Genomic DNA, 20,000 nt, shown 5'->3' with positions numbered 1-20,000 from the left:
ATATACGTAATACTTTCAGCTGCTCAAACTTTACAGATAAGCGTTCTTAAGGGTACGAACAATGTCTTGAACGTACTTAGTAGTTCTAGGATTGTTGCACCTTGATAAATATATATCCACCGTTTAAGGGAGCATTCTTACACTTGCTTTGATTTTATTTTCGCTTTTGAGCGTACTGTCTGTCATCTGCTACAGAGCAACATCTGTCAACATGACGTTGGAGTACCGTTTTAGCTAAGAAAAAAAAAAAGCAAGTCATATGACTATTAAGCATGTGTGAGCTCACCTTTGGCCATGTCAGATATTAGGTCAATCACACACACTGAATTACTAGTTTGACCCTGAAGACCATGTTGTTAGCTGAAGTTGAAATGCGCAATAAAACAAAAAGTCAGGGCAACGTACGACTGTGTTTGAGAGTTTGCCGTACTAAATTAATTTTACGCTTCGCTGAGTGAACTTACGTGTACTAACATTTTATGCAGATCCACAATATTGTAAGGAAACTTTGAACTTTGATAGTTAATGGTCATGGTTTTTCCCGGAACTTGGTTCAAATATTGGGAATCACATTTTTATTCTTTATCTATATTTTGCACAATGCATACGGCTAGGCCTAAAATGAGAAAATCAAAATAACCAAGCACAGGAAGAAAACAAATAAATCCTTATAGACTAGGCTGCGCAAGAAACTTAATACAAGATGAATAACGTTACTGAGCTTTAAAGGAAAATTGAGCAATAATAATAACTATTATCATAAAGAAAAACGAACAATGAATCATATAAATCAAAAGAACTGGAAAATTTCTAAAAGTATTAATAAATGAATATCAACTTTGTATCTTTTATCTTGACCTTTGCCAAAATGATTCTTAAGTTTACCTTTAGCTCTTATCACATTTTTTTCATGTAGTCATGTTACTCTCTACCTGAAGGCCAAACCCAATGTCTGTAATCGTATCACGTACCGGTATTTAATTGACTGCAGCTTCAACGTTCATGAAGGGAAATTTGCTTCATTGCAATATAACCGTGTGTGTGTGTTTGCATGAAACCAGTGGTTATTCAGCAACGGGGCCAACGGCTTTATGTGACTTCCGAACCACGTCGAGAGTGAACTTCTATCACCAGAAATACACATTTCTAACCCCTCAATGGAATGCCGATAATCGAACTCACGGCCACCGAGTTGGCAGGTCACGACCATACCGATCACGCCACTGAGGCGCTATAACCGTGTGTGAGTGTGTGTTTCGTACACACATACGATACATATATACAAATATTTATATATGCATGCACATATATAGTTATTATTTTTGTTGTTGTACAATTGCTGAAATAATTATTAACTAAGCAAATTTTTTGCTACTAATAATAATTTATTAAAAGAAAGTAGTGCCCTATTACTCATATCAAAGGGGGGCGGGGGCCGCCGGTGACCAGGTCCCCCCTCCCCCCCACCCCTTAAATCTGCCACTGCTTACGTATCGAATCAGCTACCTGTCAAATAATCTACTGCTACTTTAGTAATGGAGTTCATAGGGAAAGCCCCGGGGTCAGGGTGAAAAAGACCTCATTAGTCCCAGATTATTCGTGGATGGTGAAAAATCACCAAGACAGGAAACCCCCATATAACTGCGAACATTCTTTCAAATTTCGATAAGTGCTTTGCCGTACGTATGATAAATTCTTGTTTATTTGTTTAACTATAAGAAATTCTTGTTTAACTACGCTAAATTCTTGTTTCTCTACAATAAATTCTTGTTTAACTGCAATAAATTCTTAACTTTAATAAATTCTTTTACTGCAATAAATTCTTTATTAACTACGAGAGAGAGAGAGAGAGAGAGAGAGAGAGAGAGAGAGAGAGAGAGGGGGGGGGGGGAGGAGTCCTTGTTGAACAAAAGTTTAGTAACTCTCAAGCGGCACATTCCATGTAGCACAAAAACTTTTACAATAACAAACGAAAAAATGAAGAAGACTCAGCAATTCTCTTCATAAAACATGCAATAAGTAAAATTCTGAAAATGGAGAATTTTGATCACGGAACACCACATTTTTTGTTACAGTCTTTTAACTATTTACATTACAAGTCTATTACAATGCCTTTTGAAATAATGTATCGCTCGATAAATTAAACATACTCGTATACATGAGGAGAAATTAAAATACAGCATTTAGATGCAAATTCCAACTGTAGTTAACATGACGCGAACAAACAGCTGACTGTGGCAGCAATTCTCTCTCACTCTCTCTCACAGTCGATATGCATATTTGTAAAATACTGTTAAAAAAGGAGTTCGTAAAAAAAATGTTTTTATGCATACTACTCTGCCGTGATCTAAAATGAATAAAAGAAAATAAAGGCTACAATCAACAGAAATAAATCCCTGATTACCTATTCTTAATCATCAGTTCTGATCGCAAGTCTTTTAACCATTTTCTAAGAGAATCTGTGAAAAGAAATTTTTTTTATTATTGCTTTAGTGTTATCAAGATTCTGTTCATATTGTAAACAGTGCAACTATTTCTTCTACCACTTCCTCCTTCAGTAGAAAATAAAAAATGACATGAACAAATTATAATTACCTCGTATGAAGAAGCACTGAAGGCTGCCTGACTAAACTACAAACCTTCACAAAGGTCGTTGGATACGATCATTAAAAATCAAGATCAGAGATGATGTGGTGAAAATATCACCACCAAGGAAATGAGATATTACTAACAATTGCTGGTGCTTTTAAGATCACATGGAAGTTAAAGTCAATTATGGCCATGATACCTCGCTCATTTTCGTTTTTTTTTTTTTCAGTCTCGGAAGTATTTTTTGGGTGAGGGGAAAGCAGCACTTGTAAAAATATTTCTTGAAAGTGATGAAAAACAGAGAACTTATGCTCCTTTCATAAATATACAGAAATAATCATTCTCATCACAAAAACAGAGTCCTGTGAGCTTCCTTCAAAATGCTACTGTAGTGCAATTGAAATAAAAGTAATAAATAAGCTTTTTTAACTTTACATAAAAAAAAACTTCTTCCACTTTGCAAATCGCCATCACATCCCTCCTAGCGGTTACTGTCCCTACCCTGTCCCATCCAGTTTCTTACTAAGCAATCATATCGCTGTAATCACATCAACCACTGATGACACGACACGTGGCAACTCCTGATTGGTTACTTGACATTAGTAACTGACGTCACGATTGGCAGATTCCAAATCTTTCTCGTCTGTCATACGCACCTAATCTCCCTAAATAATTTCTCCCGTTGATAACCAAGATCTTTCATGTAAAGAAGATCAATAATTCTGATGACAGTGAACTGGCATTATAAGATAAAACCGTAACTTTTGTTAAAAGGGAGATTTTTTGTACTTTTAACTGCCAAGGGTATCCCAGGTTTTACTGTCACATATATATCCCGCAATCTGATTCAAGGGGAATCCCAGCTTCCTTTAAAGTTTGTGGGACTCTACAAGGAATAAAAACAAACGCTTAAAAGTGCTTAAAAATAGATCTACTTAACTTACTCCAGCCATATTTTTTATCATTTAGACTGACTGGCAACCTAAGAATACGTTAGTGAAGACTTCAGTAAATTATTCTTAAACTATTTTTTCTGGATGACGCCACGACCTTCAAACTCTGAAGGTTCTTTTTTCAGGCCCTCTACGGCCCAAGCTGGATTTATGTTTATCTTTTTCACTCTCCCTCCGTTCCGTTTCGTCTCGTTTCATTTTGATTTATCTCGTTCCCCTCACAATTCTCATTTTTAAATTTAACTCACTGGACGAGGTCTACGATAATTTAGAAATAGAACTCGGCCTCCTTAGGCTGCTTTGTGATGTTAATAGCATGCAAACCTTGACAGCAATTGCAGTTCTGCATCAAATACCAACAACTTGTGGAAAGTACGACGCCGAGACGCTCAAAGAATCAAGAATATTCGCAGCCATTAGCTGCAAGGTACGGAACAGCAGTCACCCAAAATGACCCTGAACTGGAGCCAACGACCTCCGCTAGGCGACAACTACGACGCCAATCAGCTGTTGTTTTAAAATCCAGAACATTTCCTGATACGCTGTTCCCTACGGAAATTTAATTAATTTAAATTTTAACCTTAAATATTCTTGAAACGGAATGGAATACGGAGTTTAAGCCAAAGGCCAAACGCTGGGACCTCTGAGGTCATTCGGTGCTGGAAAGGAAATTGAGAGTAGGTTGGTTTGAAAGGTGTAACGGAGGAAAAGCTTGCATTTGCACTATGAAACAATTGTTAGGAGACGGAAGATAGCAAGATGGAAATAAAATAATACGAATGAAAGTACAGTAAAAAGAAATGAAAGGGGTTGGAGCTAAGAGCCGAAGGGACGCTGTAAAGAACCTTTACTAATGCCTACAGTGAACCCCGTGAGGTGCACTGACGGCACTAACCCCCTCAAGGACTTAAAAATCATAAGCTTGAACAGTTTGTGGTGGAATGAAGAAAGAAGCGGGATGACAAATACAAATACTTTTTTTTAACTAGAAAAATAGAAAAGAAGTTCATATAAAACATGTAGTCGTTTCCCATGTAGTAATTTGAAAACTGCCATATTCCATAGCATCTACTTAATCTACAGATTACAGTAGTTCTACGATATTCGTAACATTCATTGTTACTGAAACAGATGAATACTGTAAGTAAATCTATGGATATTATTATTAATGAGATTAGGTACCGCAAAAGTCTAAGAATGTGTAGCCTTATATATAACAAATATTTAAAAAACTCTTCTTATTATCATCATTGCTTATACCTTCAAGATTTAAATTAAACTCTCTCTTTGCAATTAATGCTATTTATCCCTCAGCGTTTATACTTTGAGACTCGAGGGTCTTATAATTATCTTAGATTTGTTTGTGTTGGTGTTTCGGAACTTATTATTATTATTAATATCATTATTATTATTATTATTACTGTTGCCACTCTTGCCGTAATCATTACCATGTGGAGGTGATGAAAGCAATCGTTACACTTTATAAGCAGTCATCTTTTCTCATTTTTCTGATTTCGATAACGCTTCACAGTTTTTTTTTTCTTTCTTTTTTTTAAAGATAACGGCTTAACTGAAGGGGTAAAAGTTCTCGTCGCCACTTCTGTCCAGACCTCGCTTACAACGACCACTAAAGGGATTCGACTTATTTATGTTTAAGGCCACAGATAATTTAAAAGTCGATATTTCGTCTTTCTCTGGCTTTGATGCAAATTGGGCTTGGAGGTAATTTCCTTAACACAGTTTTATAAAAAAAAAAAAAAAACCATACATGTTGCATTATGACACCGATTATATATATATATATATATATATATATATATATATATATATATATATAATCAGTGTCATAATTCAGCATATATGGGAAAATTTCTGGTTTTGTTATTCTGATAATCCTCTGACACTTTTTACTATTATGTCAACGAAAAAAATAGTTACTATGATCCAGGAGTCTAGACAGCTTTTTAAGAATTCATTTATTGCAAGGTAGTGACTTTGGGTTGAACGAGAGCGTCGAAATCTAATTTGCTAACATTGGTATTATCTTTAAATGTTTAATGTTGTTGCTCTTATAATCATCAATAAAAACGCTCCTCTCTTCTTTGTCATTAACGTTACTATGGCAGTAATTCAGCCAGAAGATTCGCATATGAGTACGGGAAATATAGTTACGTAAAACATCCTCAGATGCCCTGATAAGTCAGCTCAGGGTTATGCTTAAACCTGCTCTAAACACACCCACGTTCTACAAACATTTACTTGGATAGAGAAACCTGTTAGATGGGCAATCAGACGCCTCTCTGCTTTCGAATCAAGAGGGATGAAAAGTGGCAAGAATATCTCGTGGCGCTTTAAGGAAACAGATCCGCACTCAGCAACAAAGGTGCAGATCCACGCGACGAGAGTCATTATCCCCTTCCCCTTATTAATTACCCCACACGTGCGAACCGAACCGTGTATTGTAACCGATTCTTGTAACAAAAACGCAAGTGTGGACGGTTCCTCGAACCCGAACCCCGAACCCGCGAGGTTCGAGGCTCGGTTCGCCCTCCGTCCCGCCAATTGTCGGTTTTTGGGCTCCGAATCAAAGGGAGGTTTCTTTGAACGTTACGCCATGTGTGGACGGGACCTGTATTACACGCGTAACAACAGAGGTTGCTGAACTTGTTAACGCCGACTATGAACAAGACCGTCCATAGTAGAGTCCCTTGTTTTGGTCAGTCAGTACGTATATGTCTACCATGGCTGATTGAAGTGACGAAGAGGTCCTTCAATTTATTAGCTATTACGAAGAAAAGACTTTACTGTGGCCAGAAACTTCTTGGAATCTCATGTCAGCGAGTAATTCCCGACCACTGTATTCTACCCTTCTAGTATATAACCTTGATTGCCACCATCTTCTTTTATTTCGCTTCATCTTCGTTAAATAATGTATATAAATATACGCGGCAGCTGCTACTTGCATGGTGGCCATCGTCGGTAAACAACCCGGACAGAGACAGACTGGTGATCGCAGTGGATTGAAATGAAGTTACGTGCTTAACGTGGTTACGGTTCGTCCTCTACATTTTGACACCTTGTAACCGTATATGCGTAACTCGGTTACACATACAAGGTTCGGCTCTCACGTGTGTACCCACCTTTCACAACGCCGTTACGTCATAATGCTTCCTTATGGGCCCTTTAGACGATGCGATCGCCGGATCAGGTCATCTGAACCGGAAGTAGACCTCGCTGCCTAAGGTGGTCCTCACCGACCAAAAGTAGGCGGATTTCTCCGATTTCTCCGACCATCTCTCACCCTGCCGTTGCAATGTTCGTGGCTTCCGTTTTAGTTCAGGTGGCCCGAAGCCTCCACGTCTATAGTTAGATCTCTAGATTGACTTCAGTTTCAAACAGACGTTGAAAGGGAAGCAATGCAGCTACGTCGGCAGATAAGTTCTGGGAGGAGTTTATTGAACGTCGCTGGAAAGCCAAATTAGGCTTTTGATGAATTAGTTGGAAAATTACAGAAGGTTTTATATATATATATATATATATATATATATATATATATATATATATATATATATATATGTATATGTATATATATATCTATATATATATCTATATATATATATATATATATATATATATATATATATATATAATATATATATATATATATATATATATGTGTGTGTGTGTGTGTGTGTGTGTATCATCTTGCACAGTCTAGTGGTATATAGTACGTTACAGCAGAATATGCCCTTAAACCTACTGTTCTGTAGCCAAGTAAGATTACAATTTTCAACTCTTTTGTAAACTAAATTTTTGCTTACTCGGGGAGTAAGGCTACAAACTACTTCGTTGCTCTTGTTGTTGTTGTTATTGTTAGGGGGTAGGAAAGGTCTAAGAAAGATTGGGGGTTTAGGAAAGGTCTATGGAAGAGCCTAAAAAGGTATGAAAAAGGTGTATCTCATCGAGTTAAAGATACAGGAATCTTAGGATAGGATATTTTTTATTTATCTATTAGAATGAAAATGTAACATATTAATGATGTGCACATTAAATAGTACAGAAAAATTATTTCTAAAAAAATATAGTGTGTTTATTTTAATTTTCGTTAGTGGAACAAGGCTCTATTTAACGGTAGATTTTAGCCCATTTTAATCTACATTAAAAGTTAAGAATATTATGTTTACAAATTATGCATTAGGGGAAAATCTTGCACGCGTCCCGAGTAAGCAGGAAGAAGGATCCCGCCTTGTTTATTGATACAAAGAAAATTGCAAATTATTGAAAGTATCTTACACTTTTATTTTGTGTACGGAAAACAACAATGTAATTTAAACACAAGTACTAAACTACACACACACACATGCACATATACACATGTGTGTACGTGTGAATCTATTAGTACTATTGTTTAAAAACATTATTTTCCGTACATAAAATAAGTTTATGATGACAATTTCTGTAATATTCAAATTTTCCTTATATAAATAAAAAAGTTTGTCTTCAAAAGAGTTGGAAATTGTACTCTTGTTCGGCTACAGAACCGTCGGTTTAAGGTTCTAGTCTGCTTCAACACATCATAGACCTGCTTATATTTAACTTAGCTATATAACACTAGATTATGCGAGATACTGTGTATGCAACATAGTTACTTTTCACCTTTGTAAACTCATATTGCCTAACTTGAATAATTACTTTATATGTCTCTGGGATTATATCCCCCAAGGAACAACTCGTGGTGCGGAAGCGAAGTGTTTCCAGCAACCTCTTGGTTGTCTCATATGTGTAGTTTTTTTTTTTTTATTTCTATAATAGGGAGACCATATACAATTATTCCATGTCGGACTGCTTGTCCATTCTCGGGTAATTAAACCAGCCACTGGTGTAAAGTTTCAATAAATAAATAAACAATCGTGAGAGAGGTATTCGTTTCTCTCCTTCAACCTTCGTTTAAGTCTGGTTCTTTTTCGTTGGGGTTTCCCAAGTTCTGCTGGAAGAGCGAAGTCTACAGCGTCAGACTGAGCGGAGCGGCCGTGTCCTCACTCTACTAGGTTTCGGCGAACTGAAGTGAATCCGAAGTTTGGATTGCGGATACCGGAGTCAGAACGGAACCTGATCCGCCGGTAGTATCGTTTATGGGGGCCTTAAGAATCTTCCGAGAGACAGATGAGCTTACCGTTCGCGCATTTTATTAGTATTAGTATCATCGGGTGGCTGCGTTAAACTGAGTTTCTGCTTAGAAAGAGAAAGGCAGAGATGAGTTATGATATTTTTTCTTTTATTTCCATATATAAACCATAGAGGCAGAAACAGTTATATCGCTTAACTTTGTACCACTTTAAACGTGGAAATTGATAATACGGAAAGAAAGAGATTCGTCTACTTGCGATATAAAAGACTAGTGAGAGAGAGAGAGAGAGAGAGAGAGAGAGAGTCTGCGTTAGGTAAGCGCTATGAGAGATAGTCTTGTTCCTCTATAGTAGAAAGATACGTAACTTGTTTGGGGACGGGGGGGGGGGGGGGGGGCGGTGGAGGGAGGGTCTGGGATATACTGACTATGCCTAAGGTAAAATGTTACCCAAGTCTAGAAAACTTATAGTAAAATTTATTCATTTACAGTAAATTTATAAACATACACAAAAGCATCTCTCTCTCTCTCTCTCTCTCTCTCTCTCTATCTCTCTCTCTCTCTCTCTTGAGCATTCTATTCTTATTCTTAAAATTATATATATATATATATATATATATATATATATATATATATATCATATATATATCTCATCGTTATATATATACATACATATGTATATGTGTGTTATTATATATATAATTATACGTATATAAATATGTACTTATATGGTATATAATAATAATATTAATATATATATACTTATATATATATATGGTAACAATTATATATATATACGTATGCGTGCAGAGAGATAGACAGAGAGCTAATGAATAAGCGTTGAGTAAGCTTAGTCAAGTTTTACTATGACCACAAATAAAATGTCTAAATAATTCACCCAATTATTCCAAGGACAGTAGAAAGAAAGCCTATGTGTAATATTCAGTCACTATAGAACAATGACATCGCCTATTTACGTAAGACGAAAATTCATCCAAAGTGGGATTCGTGGGGTAAGGATGGTTTCCAGCATCTAGGGCAAGATGTAAAATTCACCAGCCGACATCCCCCACGTGTATAAATACAGGTGGGGTCCGCTGTGACCGCGTCAGTTGCAAAAATATCCAGCTCTCGTCCACTGGACACGTTCTCCATAGGAAACATTTCTGCGACTGGATCGTTTTTTTAAAATTTATTTCACTACAATAGATAATGGCGACGACTACTGAGGTAATTTCGGCTTCCTACACATTTTTTTACTGTTTGATATTTCCACTCGTAAGAGATTTATAGTATGAAAGATAAGCAATTAATTTTATTCATTCCGGTAAAATCAAGGTAAGAGAGGGAGTATCGTTTAAGAAGACTCATTTTTGATGAGATATATATTATATATATATATATATATATATATAATATATACTATATATATACATATAAATATATATATATATATATATATATATATATATATATATATATATATATATATATATATATATTATATATATATATATATATATATATAATTCTAGTGTACAATAGCGCCAGTTTCGTAAACCTTAGGAGAAATCAATCTGTTGTCAAAGTTATTTTTTCATTGAAGATAATTTTGATTTTATAATGACAAATTAATTTTTCCCTGATTAACCGAGGGATGAGGTTGCACATTTTTTAAATTCTTGTCACTCGTTTCAGAATTGCGAGTGAAATAAAAAGAATAGTGATAACACCGTTCATAATAACAATATTAATAATAATAATGTTTTCACCTATAATATTTTTACTGTTACATTATCATTATTTTTACGTAATGTTTCTAAGATTTTATAGAATTCCCTGCTACAATGAGCAACGTTTACCATTAATGATATCTATTTAGTGTAACCACCTTTCACGCAAAAAAAAGAAAAAACAGTAAATGTCAAATACTTTTTAAATCATTTTTATTTTCATTTATTTATTTACTTTTTTATGTTTTTTTTTTTAACTTTATAGTCGAGAAAAGTTTCCGGAACAAAGGAGAAACATTTAAACGCTCTGGTTGCGTTCCATAACCTTCGGCTTTTTCCTTCACTGAGTCGTTTTACTCACAGGAAATTATGTTAGCCTCGACAAATGACGGTCAATTTATTTGATAAAATATTTTCTATCATAAAATTACTAAAAGAACGTTATACTTCGTATGGCAAAAATCTTTCCTTTCTTCTTAGCATATGTATTTATTCGTGAGTGTTTTTCTGTTTAATTACAGCGTTTTTGGAATTGCATTTCGATTTAAGGAACGCAACCCAGGAGTCACGGTAGGCAAGAGCGCCTTTGACTCGCTTCACTCCACTTGACTGTCAGAGCAAAACGACCTTCGTTTTTTTGGAAGTTTTCTTTTTTCTCACGCCGTTACGAGAATAGACTCTTTAAAAACTAAGTTCCGTTACGACCACATTGAGAAGGAACGCTTTTAACTTGTACGTAATAAATAACGCATTTCAGACGGAAAATGCATGGTTTTTGCACTTGTAATTTTTTTTTTTTTTTTTTTTTTTGCTCTATTTTACCCGCATAATTTTTTACTTTTTTTTTGCATGTCTGGTCATTCCACGCCCAATCAAAACGTAAAACACGTATAAAAATGTATTGCATAAGTGCATGAACGCTAAATACTCGTTATGCAAGTGCATGTTATCATACTTAAAGTTTTAATAGAGTAAATGACTTGTAGTGATATCAGCGCAAGATAAATTTAAAGTCAACCCAATTGTAGAATCTCTCATTATCACTTTATTCAACCTGTTTTATTTCTGTTCAGTGCTCTGAAAAAAATGACCTCCTTCAAATGAATTAAATTACCAGTATGATCGTCTAAGATTTTATCTATTTTACAGCTGCATTTACCGACAAATTGTTGCATGTCATCTAAACTTATATGTATTCATATACTCTTACACTCGAATATTATTCTTATAGTTGTGTATTCATGTATTAATTCATGCATTATCACATTCATTTTTAATTCTCCTATTTTACAAAATCAACGTACAAGGTGATATTTACTTAGTTAAAGGAATCAACCTTCTGGACAAAGATGACAGCAAGATATGAGGCAAAAATGACATTTAAACAACAAAAACTTGTTATTATAAATCTATTACCCATATAGGTTTTTCTTCATGGCCTTCGTCCATGTACGCATTATATATATATATATATATATATATATATATATATATATATATATATATATATATATATATATAGTAGTTAGTTAGTCAGTTAGTTTTACATCAACGTACTTGTACTCAGCGGCCATTCTTTAAAAAATGCGTGCCAAAATGTTTTCGTCACAATTAGCGAATGGAAGAAAAAGAACAAAACGCCGAAGGTTGAAAAAAACATCGACCGGAAAAAAAAAAAAAAAATCCTGGCCCCCAAACCCCACCATCGAAAGTGCTGAGTCTTTGTCGTAAATGGTATGTTCAGGTGAGTGAAAGATGACTAAAATAGAAATTTATTCCATTTTCAATTTACGGATTCAAATCCACAGGAAAATTGTTGTGTCTAATACTATTATTATTATTATTATTAATGAACAATCACGTTCTAAATTGTGCAGTGAGAAATGCGCGGTTAAAATGGCCCTTAATAAGGCAAGTTTTGGTGATGTATCTGCGAAAATTTGCAATACTTTTAGGGCACTCCCATTGACCTTTTACTGATTAAGACTAAAACGACGGAATGCTTCAGCGCAATTTATACGCCATTTAAAGGACTGTCTCAGCCAGAAGGAATTGTTAAATCGGAATTATGAATTGTTTCAGAAAATTTCTTTCGACAGACATCCATTACAGTTTCATTTTCATCATTTCCTCCGATGTGATGGAATATCCCCTGATGATTTGGTCTGGGTTTAATACCACTGACATCAAGTATGGAATTAACCAACATCAACGAATTCCCAGTGTCTCATAGCATTGTTGCTCTCATAATAAACAAACCTACTGTTGGAATGGAACAGAATGGAAAATAAAATCTAGGATAAAGGCCAAGCGCTGGGACCAATGAGGTCGTCAAGCGCTGAAAAGGAAATTGAGAGTAAGGTTTTTAAAGGAGTAAGAGGAGGAAAACCTCAAAGCAGAGAGGGAGGAAAGTAAGATGGAAGGAGGAGAATATGAACGGAGGTACTGAGAAAAAAAAAAATGAAATGGGTTGCATCTAAGGGCCGAAGGGACGCTGCAAAGAACCTTCAGTAATGAAAACCTACCGTTCTTAAATTCAATGCTATGATCATTCCCCCAACATTCTATGCAGATGAAACTCTGTTATGAAAACGTGCGGCTTTCCGATGCACAGAGATACGATTTCCCAAACTCTTACCGATTTCATCCACATCAGACAAACCACATAAATTTACTTGTTGTACTGAATACATATATCAGGGCAGGATTCTGCCCCAGAATTTAATGTTTCTATTTATATTACTTCTAATGATGAGCAGGTACTCTAAAGGTTAACAAGTGTCCAGGATCCTCTAACATGTTGGTATTTCCACCTTATTCAGGGATGAAGGCAGCTTGTCATGTGTGTATCATTGTTTCATTTTATATCCGAGTAAATTAAGACATTTATAGCTTTTACAGGCAACACTGATGACGGGATACCTAGTTTGAGAATAAGCACAGCCTATGGAAGAAATGGTTTTACACAGTCTATGTACTCTTTAACAACAAGATTACGATGCTGTTTTTAAGTGTTGTGAGCGCCACAGTGCATGGTTGGTATGGTGTTGGCGTGCCACCTTGTTGGCCTCGAGTTCGATTCTTGAGCATTCCATTGAGGAGTGAGATATGTGTATTTTTGATGACAGTTCACTCTCGACGTGGCTCGGAAGTCACGTAAAGCCGTTGGTCCCGTTGCTGAATAACCACTGGTTCCATGCAGCGTAAAATCACCATACAAACAAACAATAAAGGTTGTGAAACGAAAAATAACGAAATAAGTAAAGAACGTATACATTCGTGTGTTGCGTAACTCACTGCTTCAGTTTCGAGAGAGAGAGAGAGAGAGAGAGAGAGGCCTTCGTTACTGGGAAGGCGTTTTCCCAGCTTCCCCTGGAATCCCGGACGTAATGTGGTCAAGTGGTTTCCCCGGGAATATCGGTCAAATCCCGGGACGACGACTGTTACTCGTTATTTCAGAGTTACATCGCGTGAAACACGAAAACGTTTGAGAAACGATTAACGATCCTCCTTTTTATATATGTGTATACGTATGTGTATATATGTATATATACTATGCATACAGATATAACTTTACTATACTATATATATATATATATATATATATATATATTTATATATATATATATATGTACATATATATATATATATATATATATATATATATATATATATATATATATATATATATATATATGCATATATACACATATGTGTAAATAAATTCTTCTATTAAAACAGGATACGACACAAATATAAAATATAATATTACGAAAACCTTTAATTCTGGATAAACCATTTAATTATTTTCCATAGGCTCCACTTTAATTATAAAACATTTTTTGTTGAAATTTATTATTTGTATCTCCTTTGGTTACTCAACGAGATGATCATAATTCTTATCATCTTTTTTTAAATGTTATTCATTAACCACATAGTGTACCTTTACTTACACAAGTTTGTAAAAGACTGAGTAAACTTTACTTCAGTGTAATAAAACGTACCAGATCCGTTAGCGCTAGATACCATCAGAGAACGAGTGTCACCTGGGAGGGAAATACCGGGATCCGGGGAAGGCCCTGTGTCTATCCAAGAATTCCTGGGTGCCCGAAATCCTTCCAGAACAGGAAACCCTAATCACACCACCTGGAGAAAAAGGAGAAACCTATTTTCACCCTCTTCCTTCCTACTGTGGAAGGTCGTATGGTTCTGTGGGTCTCTCCGAGCCATAAGAAATTCCCGAACGAGTCTTCGTTATTCATGTGTTAAATAAAGGCCAAGCAGTTCGTCTACTTATTTCTCCAGGGGAATCGGTTTTACAACATTTATATCAATAACGGTGAAGAGTCAAGTTTCGAATAACTCTAGATACAGATTAAGTAATGTCCATTACAGAAAGGAGCCCTTCGCCCTCTTCAAAATTAGTAATTACTATACATGGAACTCACGCAACTGGGAAAAAGATTCTTCCGACGAATAGTTTTATCGGTATACAAATATTCCTTACTGAAATAAGGAAATGAATTTGCCTTCCGGTTTTAGTCGCCAGTGAAATCCACAACTTTCTTTGGTGGAAAAATGAACAGCATCACAGCATTGAAGCTTACTACCATTATTATTATCATTTCATTTTTCCACACAGGGGGTGAGCCCATTGAAGGTCCTCAGCTCTATCGCCTACCAACATGACGCTGACATATTGTCGCCTGAATTCGCCGTGATTATGGACAAAATGGACCCACTGCGACACTTCAGGGAAAGGTTGGTATGACTGCACCTTGGTCTACAGAGTATCTAAACCTTGGACTGCACAGACATGTAAACACTCAAAAACACTGGTCAGGTCGACAACGTGACCTCATTCTGAGTATTTGGAATGCAGGTTCGATTCCCGCTATCGGCCATCTGAATTACTTCGAATTTCTTGTATTAGGATCTCAACCTTTCCAATGACAAGCGTATCTAAAAAAAAATGTGAATAATTCGATAACTTAGAAGGGCATTGCGGCTATAATAATTACATATATTTACATATACAAATTTTCTCACCGACTCCAAAGGGTATTCCTCGTACCGTCCTCAGGAAGAATTTTGGAATGAGGCTGTTAACCCACCCCGACGCAAAGCGGTTATTCGCTATTTTAGATGCAACCTATCATAGTCGGCTAATTAGTACTAGTGGCCTATGCCTAAGTTAGGTTCTATGCTAATTGTGCCCTTAATGCCTAATTAGGTCAGTATGAATTTCTGCCTATTAGTATTCATGTGGTTGCCCACATGAAAACTAATAGCATATATATATATATATATATATATATATATATATATATGATATATACATATATATATATATATATATATATAGTATATATGTACATGTCTTTGTGTGCGTACGCTTGTAAAGCATGATCCCTAAACATGGCAGACCGTTTAGAAGCTTAATTTTAAGTCGCTTCCCGCCCGTAAAGCCCAATGGCCTCTTCCATGAGTAGTGTTAATCTTAGGAATAATAATAAGAAGTCGTGGCCGGTTAAAGGACGAAAGCGCTCGGTACACACTTACATGTATAGTACATATATATATATATATATATATATATATATATATATATATATATTATATATAGTTATATATATATATATATATATATATACATATTGTATATATATTCCACAAGCATCGGTTAATATCAAATTCAGTCAACCGAAGTTGGTTATTCCGAGGTTGAGTGAATTTCTTAATAAAACGACATTTCTAGCATGAAGGTTGTGACTACGAAATATGTGACAGAGTATGTGACAGAATTCCACAAACAACAGTGTATGAATATATATACATATATATCATTCGAGCTACAAATGTCCTTTAACATCTAATTCGCTCTACCTCGAAATTAATATTTTCACTTGTTAGCCGAATCGATAAAGTCACTGAAGTCCTGATTTCTTCTCTGCCCGCTGACTGTGGTTCGAACCCACGTAAGGACGAAATTATATTATCAGCTAAAAAAATTCCCCTTCGGTTTACATATATGAAAATGTTAATTCCGAGGTAGAGCGAATTAGATATTAAAGGACATTTGTAGCTCAAACAATTGATATGAATCACGGTGACGTAAATAATTATTCATAATTTATTATATATATTTATATTATATATATATATATATATATATATATATATATATATATATATATATATATATATTCAATGCTTAATGAACCAGGACTCCTGTAGATATACACAAAATTTGTTGAAATGGTTTTATACAAAAATACCTGATACCATTAAATTCAAATATCTCATCTCCCTTTCCATATCGTGTCTCAACAGATTCACTTACCCGAAGAACGGAACGCTTCCAACCGTCGACAAGGAGCTCGTGGATCCCAACGAAGAATGCGTCTACCTGTGCGGCAATTCCCTGGGACTCAAACCCCGCACGGCTGACACTTATGTGCAACAGCAGTTAGACAAATGGGCTGAAACGTGAGTATATTTTGGCAGAGAGAGAGAGAGAGAGAGAGTTTAAAAAAAATGAAACATGAAAACCCTGTAATATGGAAATTGCTAAAGGATGGAATCTCAAATATTTTGAAAAAATTTTTAAAGTTTAGAAATGGAAAAAGCATATGACATTTATTTTAAAATATCTGTGGAAAGAGAGAGAGAGAGAGAGAGAGAGAGAGAGAGAGAGAGAGAGAGAGAGAGAGAGAGTAAAAAAAATAAAAACCCTGTAATAGGCAAATTGATAAAGGTCGGAATCTGAAATATTAAAAAGAAAAATCATAACAAAGTTTTAGAAGTGGAAAAAAATAATATGACATTTATTTCAAAATATCTGGAGAGAGAGAGAGAGAGAGGAGAGAGAGAGAGAGAGAAGAGAGAGAGAGAGAGAAAGTTTTTGAATCTGTAAAATATACTTTGCTTTCTAAATAAAAAGTGTCTTGAAAAAAAGTCAGAATATCACTTGACATCGCATAATATATATATTTCTAGGGGGGTCGAAACCCACTTCGTAGAGCCACTTCCAGCTGCCACCTGTGACCAGTACGGAAAGGAAGAGATGGGACGCCTGGTTGGCGCTAAGCCATCGAGCGTCACCCTCATGAACGGCCTGACTGTCAACCTTCATTTGCTCATGCTGTCGTTCTATCAACCGACGAACGCCAGGTACAAGATTCTGCTGGAAGGCCACGCGTTCCCCTCCGATCGGGTGAGTCATTTTTGTAAGTCACTGGATAATATCGAAGTTCAAGAGTTCGTCTCTCGTCGCTGTTAGAATACAGGAGCATTGTTCCTTGAGCAATCAGTTGATTTTTTTCTCAAAACATCTAGCGCAGTACGCGAATTGTAGTCTTGTACATGGTGCATTCTCCGTTGGACGAGTTGTTTTCGCTCTCGGCTACCAATCCGGTGGTCCAAAGTTCGATTCTCGGCCCGGCCAACGTGGAATCAGAGGAATTTATTTCTGGTGATAGAAATTCATTTCTCGATATATGTGGTTCTGATCCCACAATAAGCTGTATGTCCCGTTGCTAGGTGACCAATTGGTTCCTAGCCACGTAACGTAAAAATATCTAATCCTTCGGGCCAGCCCTAGGAGAGCTGTTAAATCAGCTCAGTGGTCTGGAAAAATTAACATATACTTTTCTCCTGAATTAAGGCTGTCGTCAATATTGTTCTTTGTTTTATAAACAATTGAGTGCAACATGAACTATGCACTGCTTGTCATGTTTACCGATTTCCTTTCGTTTTCCAGTACGCAATGAAATCCCAGGCTAAGCTTCGAGGTTTTGATCCAGCCGAGGCTGTGATTGAAATCCATCCACGCCCGAATGAGCATACGATCAGAACCGAAGATATACTGAAGGTATGAATGACTTTACTTGTGTTTTAGCCGCCGCTCAACAGTTAAGCAGTCTATTTTATCCAAAGACTGTCCACTGCAAATTACATAAATTCAAGGAACTGTTGTGTACAAATTTTTAATTGCATCGACGATTTCTTCCAGCTCCTGGAACAAGAAGGCGAGAAGATAGCGGTGGTGTGCATGAGCGGGGTCCAGTATTACACGGGACAGAAATTCGACATGGGCCTCATCACTAAAGCCGCCCATGAAAAGGGCTGCTTTGTGGGCTGGGACTTGGCCCATGCCGTTGGTAACGTGGAGCTTCGACTCGACGACTGGGACGTTGACTTTGCCTGTTGGTGCACTTATAAAGTAAGTGTCAGAATAGGTACCTGAAGCATAAGCAGTTAAGAATTACACGCACATAAAGATTGTGCATTGTACTTGTGTATATGGGCATGTATATGTTTGTATGTATATAATATGACCCTAACAACTATGTATGATTGACAGTACATGAATTGCGGCCCAGGCAGCTTAGCAGGAGCCTACGTCAACAGCAAGCACAACAAACGTAACACAGATCACTTGCATGGATGGTGGAGCAACAAAGAAAAAACGAGGTTCGAAATGCGTGATGAGTGTGATGTGGCAGATGGCGTCGATTCCTTCAAGCTGTGCAATCCCCCTCCCATTCTCGTGTCCCTAGCCAAAGCCAGTTTGGAGGTAGGCCAAATCTCCACTGTACCTTATCAATATCCTATCATCTACGGGCAATAACCACTATACATTCCATTCAGGGCCCATTTTTATTAGCATACAATTTTGCAGCTAAATCTAAAGGCCACTGTCTCCCTACTTTCTCGTATCTTTCCGTCCATCAGGATACTAAACAATCTTGCAGTCTTTCTTCAGGACAACGTTTACACCAAAGCAGTCTAACACACGCTTCATCTTTATCTCAAGTCTCCTTATGCCAAACACACACTTCATTTTCTATCTTGAGGTCTTTTGCCCTATACAATTACCATTAGCTTAAAAGTCCATTTGAAGACTATCGTCTGTTTTAGTTGTTTAAGGCTATATTATTCTATCCCTGTTATTATCATCGTACTGTTTTTCTATTTTACTTAATATTTTGTATATTTATATGTGTAATATATACTAGCTTGACCATTTTCGTTTTAAAAAATTCCTAATTACAATTTCAGATTTTTGACGAGGCAGAAATGGAAAATCTCCTAAAAAAGCAATTCCTTTTAACTGGTTATCTGGAGCACCTTGTCAAAACTCAATTTTCTTCTGGGCAACTCGATGCGCCAACAGCTACCATCATTACTCCTGAGGACACCACACAGCGCGGTTGCCAGCTATCATTTACATTCTCCTTCCCACTTAAGCAGATTCACAAAGAAATTCAGAAGCGAGGAGTGGTGGTGAGTTTTTGTTCTGAATTCTTCTTACGTCAACTGGAATAGCGTCAGTAACAGAATATTTTAGGGAAGAGCTCAGTAAGGAGCTATTGCTCATGGATGAAATTTTCTGACTGAACTCTGTAGAAAAGGGTGTAAATAAGGCAGTACAGATGAGGTCATGTGAGAAATTTACTGGGATAATGAGAAATTTACCATCTTTTGATTGTTTTTACGTTCATCACCAAGGGCTTCATACTAAACATGGCGGAAGCTCAGCGGGACACCATATTTAAAACCAGCCCTTCGAGGATGTAGTAAAAAAATTCAAACAAA

The 20,000-nt window shown here is 36.2% G+C and overlaps 1 protein-coding gene across 1 annotated transcript in view; it reads left to right on the top strand.

The window, feature by feature from the left end:
- The first annotated feature begins 9,772 nt into the window (after positions 1–9,772).
- The window catches only part of LOC135216022 (kynureninase-like), an 11,633-nt gene continuing 1,405 nt past the window's right edge, over positions 9,773–20,000 (top strand). Inside the window, exons 1-8 of the mRNA XM_064250958.1 lie at positions 9,773–9,897; positions 15,043–15,161; positions 16,734–16,889; positions 17,400–17,616; positions 18,163–18,273; positions 18,415–18,624; positions 18,766–18,978; positions 19,464–19,688. Coding sequence (XP_064107028.1) covers positions 9,880–9,897; positions 15,043–15,161; positions 16,734–16,889; positions 17,400–17,616; positions 18,163–18,273; positions 18,415–18,624; positions 18,766–18,978; positions 19,464–19,688 — 1,269 coding nt within the window. The 5' untranslated portion in view covers positions 9,773–9,879. The remainder of the gene's footprint in view (positions 9,898–15,042; positions 15,162–16,733; positions 16,890–17,399; positions 17,617–18,162; positions 18,274–18,414; positions 18,625–18,765; positions 18,979–19,463; positions 19,689–20,000) is intronic.

The sequence above is a fragment of the Macrobrachium nipponense genome, chromosome 6 (assembly GCF_015104395.2).
Source record: "Macrobrachium nipponense isolate FS-2020 chromosome 6, ASM1510439v2, whole genome shotgun sequence".
Taxonomy (NCBI): Eukaryota; Metazoa; Arthropoda; class Malacostraca; order Decapoda; family Palaemonidae; genus Macrobrachium; species Macrobrachium nipponense.
Note: the sequence above shows the minus strand (reverse complement) of the source record. Positions and strands in the feature narration are given on the sequence as shown.